General features: G+C 37.4%; 1 protein-coding gene across 1 annotated transcript; it reads right to left on the minus strand.

Moving 5' to 3' along the window:
• Positions 1-1,880: 1,880 nt before the first annotated feature.
• Positions 1,881-4,927, minus strand: LOC140872462 (uncharacterized). The gene is made up of 2 exons (XM_073275308.1): positions 3,788-4,927; positions 1,881-3,665 (listed from the first exon to the last, which is right to left on the minus strand). The coding sequence occupies exon 2, from the start codon at positions 3,429-3,431 to the stop codon at positions 2,373-2,375; it is 1,059 nt and encodes a 352-aa protein (XP_073131409.1). The 5' UTR covers positions 3,432-3,665; positions 3,788-4,927; the 3' UTR covers positions 1,881-2,372.
• Between the last annotated feature and the right edge of the window lie 616 nt (positions 4,928-5,543).

Here is a 5,543-nt window from a genome sequence, read left to right on the forward strand (position 1 = left end):
GAGTTAAGTCTAAGTTTCATTCCTTAACAATTTATTTGTTAATATTGGTTGTAATCTATATGAAATATACAAATAATTTTGGGAAATAGAGTCCGTTTGAATTTCATAGATTTTTTTTTTTAAAAAAAAAGTGTTTTTTTAAGCTCTAATTTTGTGCTTTTGAAAAAGATCTGAATTTGACTTTAAAAATTATTTTTTTAAGCATTTAAATAACCATTCAAACACTTTATAAACTAAAAAAACACTTTTTTTGAAAAAAAAAAGTGTTTTTTCTGGTCCGACACTCTGGCTTTCGATATTAAACGGGGCCATAATTAAAGTGTGGGGTCCTTAAAAGAATTGATTGAAATTTTTATTATAATAAATAATTGAATGAGGTTTTTTTTTTTTTATGTGACGGAATGAGACTAAAAAAAGTGGCGGTTTTTATCAATGTGAACGCCCTTGAACCATACTTTTTCACATATTTTTAAACACTGGTTATAGTCTATTTTACAGAAAACTTTCTGATAAGATTATATTTGCAGTTACTGTATGCACCACGACAATCATGGACAAATGCCTTCGATTGGAAGAACAAGGCCCCTCATTTCACGCCTCTGACGTTGAAGCTTTGCGCATTCGTATATTGTAAAGTAAAACACTAAATCATTATTTATAATAAAATTCGAATTATTCGTCACAACAATGTGGTTTTGATCGAGCACATTTCACATGGACAACAACAAGAGACACACAAACAAGCATGAGTTGTTATCGGTAGTTGAATCAATGAAATGGTAACATCAACTTTCCACCCTCGAAAGTAATATAATGAAATATTATTCAAGTGACTTTTTTAAGTCATTTTAAACCGATCGCGTAAATTAATGAGATGTAAGCCGATGATGGTCCGTATTCATTTTTACACAAGGGCTGAAAACAACTATAGACCCACGTAAAAGTAAATAAATGTAAATGTTGGATAAATCTTTGGACAATTCTCAAGGATGATTCGAACTCAACCTTAGTTTTTCGGGTTGGAAAAATAAAAACAGCATTCCAAAGTTGACAACTTCCAAATTGTCGTAATAATGAACATTATTATCTTTTTTTGGTGGGACAAAGGGCAAGGAGGAATTTGGGATACAGCTAGCAAGGACTAGAAAGAGCCTCCTTAGCGAAGATAACATCATATCTTTGAATCCAAGACATCCTCTCCTTTTTTTGCGACAAACAAACATTTTTATCATTATTTACTATATTATTAACCAATAAAGGAGATTCAATTAAAAAAATCCACGTACTAATACTAGCCCCTTCCACGCACCCCCAAAAAGACAGAGACATATGAAATCTTTATTTGCCTCGTATATATACTATTTAAATAAATTGAGGTTATTTATATTATACTGTATTTAAATAATTTTAACTTGTAAATAAAATTAGCTTATTTAAATAATGTTAACTTATTATACAATTAATATTTATGGTTTTGGACCGATTGGGCATGATTAGCCCTCACTCACTCACTCATGCTTTGTGAGAAGATATAAAAGCTTATAATTATTATTAAATAGTAGATACCACTGGCTAGAGACAATGGTCAACGGAACTTTTACTCGCACGCAGCACATAAAATAAGGCGAACACTTGTCTATTGCATAGAATATGGTAGCAAGAAAACAAGAGTTAAATGGTGGACAAGTCATGGAATCAAAACCATTAGAAATATGTGATTTTCAGTCCCCACTATATAAAATCACACGATAAAATCCCACAATATATATATATATATAACACATGGATCGAAAGGAGACGAAATCGGAGACGAAATCTTCGACTATACTTGATGATCCATCCTTTGCTATGTATTAACACCTCATTCCATTTAACGAATTGACATCGAATGGGGCCGATGATTTCGCTCTCGTGAATAGAACTTGAAAAGTACAATAGCTAGATCTATCATATTCCAATCGTTTGTATCGGCAAAAATACAATTCAAAGCATACATCGCAAAACTAAAAAATTTCAAAGACACCAATTAAAAGTTGACAATGTCTTACATTAATAAATAAATAAAAAAGAGAGGGTCCCAAAATTGCGACTAAATATAGAAGAATGAAGCCCCCCTTTGGACTGCTTTGATAGCATAGGAAAACCCAAAAGGCTTCTTCGAACTCTTGACCAAATATCTCATTCCCCACGCAAAAATTCTCTCCACAAGCAAAAACTCGTTGCTCCAAACAAAAAATCCCTCGAGAATGCAAATTCTCTTATTCTTCAAAGAACACTCCCTTCAAATTAACAACATACCGTGCTAATTCTAACAATAATAATTTAATATAAATAATAAATATATATATATATATATCTAACAGCTGCAAAACTCAAGGGCACGCAATGTTGAGGGCCACACCATTCATCGCCGATGGTGCTCGGTTCATCCCGCTCGGCGGCTGCTCATCCATCCATTCAAGCGCTTCACTACAAGCCTCAAAGTCGAAATCAAAGTCGAAATCCGGTAACTCGATGGATCGATCCTCGTCCTGGAATCCACAAGTTTGAAGATCATCAAATTCGCCCACGAATCCATCCAACGGCGCCATAAAGTCGTTGCACTCCAAGACGGAATCGAGTTCGAAATCCATGCCCATCTCCACGCCGATTTGTGCCATCGCCATCAATTCCTCGTCTACTAGTCCAAGATCACAAGGCTCGGCCACCATTTTATCCTCAAAAACATTAGCAATCTCATTCTCATCTTTGTATTCCATTCCGAAACCCGAAGCAAGCTCCATTTCAAACACCGAAGATGGAGATGTGTGGGAGCTGAGCGATACTAAGCTCGAGTTAGAGTCCTCTGATACACAAGCCATATCAGATTCTTGCTTCCTGTTCTCATCTTGCTCGGAAACAACAGAAAGAACAGTTTTGTTACCCGCAGAAACCTCAGTGCTAATAGCCAAAGCCTCGAATTCAATTCGTTTACTTTCATAAGCTCTCGATGCCTCCTCCGCAGTATTGTAAGTACCCAACCAGACCCTCTTATGCTTGATCGGATCACGGATTTCTGCAGCCCATTTCCCCCATTTACGCTGGCGAACGCCTCTGTATTTTCCAATAACAGGGCTAGGCCTGATGCCGGTTACGGGGTGTACTCGTTTCCTTTTGGGATGTTTCTCTCCAGTGTTGCTCTCCTGAACTGAACCTTCCGATTCAGCAACTTTAGGAGCTCGATTGCAGTCCTCAACAGGGAATCGAACTTCCCGGATGAGCGTCTTGGTTTTCCTTTCACAGACTCCCTCATCATCAGATGAATCAGTAGCATCCGGGTCGCTACAAACAATTCGAACAATCCTCGCCAGTGGGATGGGGTCTGATTTGTACCTAAACTTTCTAGTCGCGGTTTCTTGTTCCGAAAGAAAAGTTTTCCGAGGATCTGACATTTTTTTTATCCCCACTCAATAATCCCTTAACCAAAAAAAAACCCTCAAAAATGGTGTCTTTCTAAAGCAAATCAAAACAAAACAACAATAGGCCAAAAAAATCGAAGGTCGCAAGTTAAAAAAAATGGGCTCTAAGGTGACGAAGTTTTAGATAACAGAACCTCTGGAAAACAAGAAAGATTAAATAACCGATTTATGTGGTAACCTCCAAAACACTCTACTCCAGAACAAGTCCTGCAACACAAACATGAAAAACCCAGAAAAAAAATATTAACAAAAACCCAGAAAAATCAACACAAAAACCAGCCCCGAAATACACAAACATGAACCGAAAACCCAAAAAAGCAAGCTTTCACCTTTTGGGCCTGAAACGCATCGAAACCGTAGGGAAGAAAGAGAGGGTGCTCCAGGGAGCAGATAAAGAAGGAACTGACGAGAAACAGAGCTTCGACGCAGCCCCAAAAGCAGCAGCCAGATCAGAACTTGCCGACATAAAATCTCTAGGCTCCAGTCCCCCTCGTCTCACTAAGCAACCCTTACTCTTCTTCTCAACAGTCCGAAAAGAGAACCCCAGAAAAAGGGAGTACAGAACGCATCAGATACACCTATTTATAGGAGTAAAAAAGACAACAAACTTGGTGTAGAAAAAGGGGATTAGAATAGAACCAATCCGAAAAGTGTAGAAAAGAGATTAGAAATCTATGGTTACTATTATTTTCCACAATCGTACAAGACAAAGAAAAGATTTGTGAAATCGTCGATAGAATCCTTGACGAAGCAACGTGAAATAGACCCTCTACTGCAACCAACAACTCTCGAGAAAAGGAGAGAGTGAATGGCCAGGCAAAAAGTGGCTACCACTGTAAATATAGGTGCAAAAATGTGGAGTGGGAAAAAAAAGTGTGTTGATTTTGGCCATTAATTTCGCAACAACCATTTACTGACAATGAATGCAAATCTCGAGAGGGAAATGAAAAATTAAATTAAAAAGTCAAAAATATCGGGTAATGTGACCTGCTTTTTCTTGGAAGACTGGCCATTTTTTTAATTTATATATAATTAAGATTGTCCTTTTCACACTCACTTGGTGTATTTTGTGTGAGATTTTTCTTGAGCTGCTGCTGTTTCCTTTTTCCTAGGCGGTCAAAAGTCTGCTCATACAACACATACTTTAACGGGGTTTTAGGGACAATTATGATGATGGTGGTAGATGGCATGTATCATTTATCCTACTACTATATGGCACATGAAAATCTACTTGTTACACAATGAAAATAAATGGTCAACCATAACTTATATTTGCTCGAAAAGTATTACATGATGAAAATAAATGAAATTGGAATTGAAATAAGGTGAGAGTGGGTCACCCTGGTGAATAGGGGTGGGCGTCGGGTCGGATAGCTCGGGTCGGGTACCCGACACATCAGGTAGCATTTTTTACTACCCGAACCCGACCTGAAAAATCAACTACCCGATTTTCGGGTATCCGAAATTTAATGCATAAAAAAAACATCCATAAAAGATTGGGCCTCCATTGAATAAAAATGGCTTGAAAAGTACAAATTTTGTTAAGACTTGATTCGAGCAATTTAAAAGAAATTCCACTCATCAATTGCATCGATTGTTGTTAATGAGCGTGGAGGAATAGATTGAACCCATATAGCACACTGCACATAGCCGAATAGACACATCTTAAGCTACTTCAGTTTTTCACATAGCCAAATCGACTTGCCTGAGGAAGAATGCGAGAACGAGGGGAGCGGCGGTGAGAGATGGAGAAATAAGTATAGATTCCAGAGCCCAGAAATTTCACAGCCAGGAGGAAGATGAGATTAGATGACATGTCATGAGATAGAATAATAGATGCAAAGTCCAGAACCGAGAAATTTCAAAACAAGTGAAGAAGATGAGATTTGGGTGAGAAATTAATATTTCCAGCCGTTAAATGGGAAACATCATATTTGTGTTTGGGTTGGTGTACAATATATTAGACACATTAGTATTGGGCTTCTATTGTGTCGGTTACCCGAACCCGATCGAGTAATAAATATGGTACCGGACACCAACCCGATAACTGAATTGTCGGGTTCGGATCCAAAAATTTTAGAAATT

This window comes from Henckelia pumila, unplaced genomic scaffold, assembly GCF_033568475.1.
Source record: "Henckelia pumila isolate YLH828 unplaced genomic scaffold, ASM3356847v2 CTG_466, whole genome shotgun sequence".
NCBI classification, from domain to species: domain Eukaryota; kingdom Viridiplantae; phylum Streptophyta; class Magnoliopsida; order Lamiales; family Gesneriaceae; genus Henckelia; species Henckelia pumila.

What these genes read in the sequence shown, in the direction of transcription:
- LOC140872462 (XM_073275308.1), bottom strand. Translation starts at nt 3,431, where the DNA reads ATGTCAGATCCTCGGAAAACTTTTCTTTCGGAACAAGAAACCGCGACT.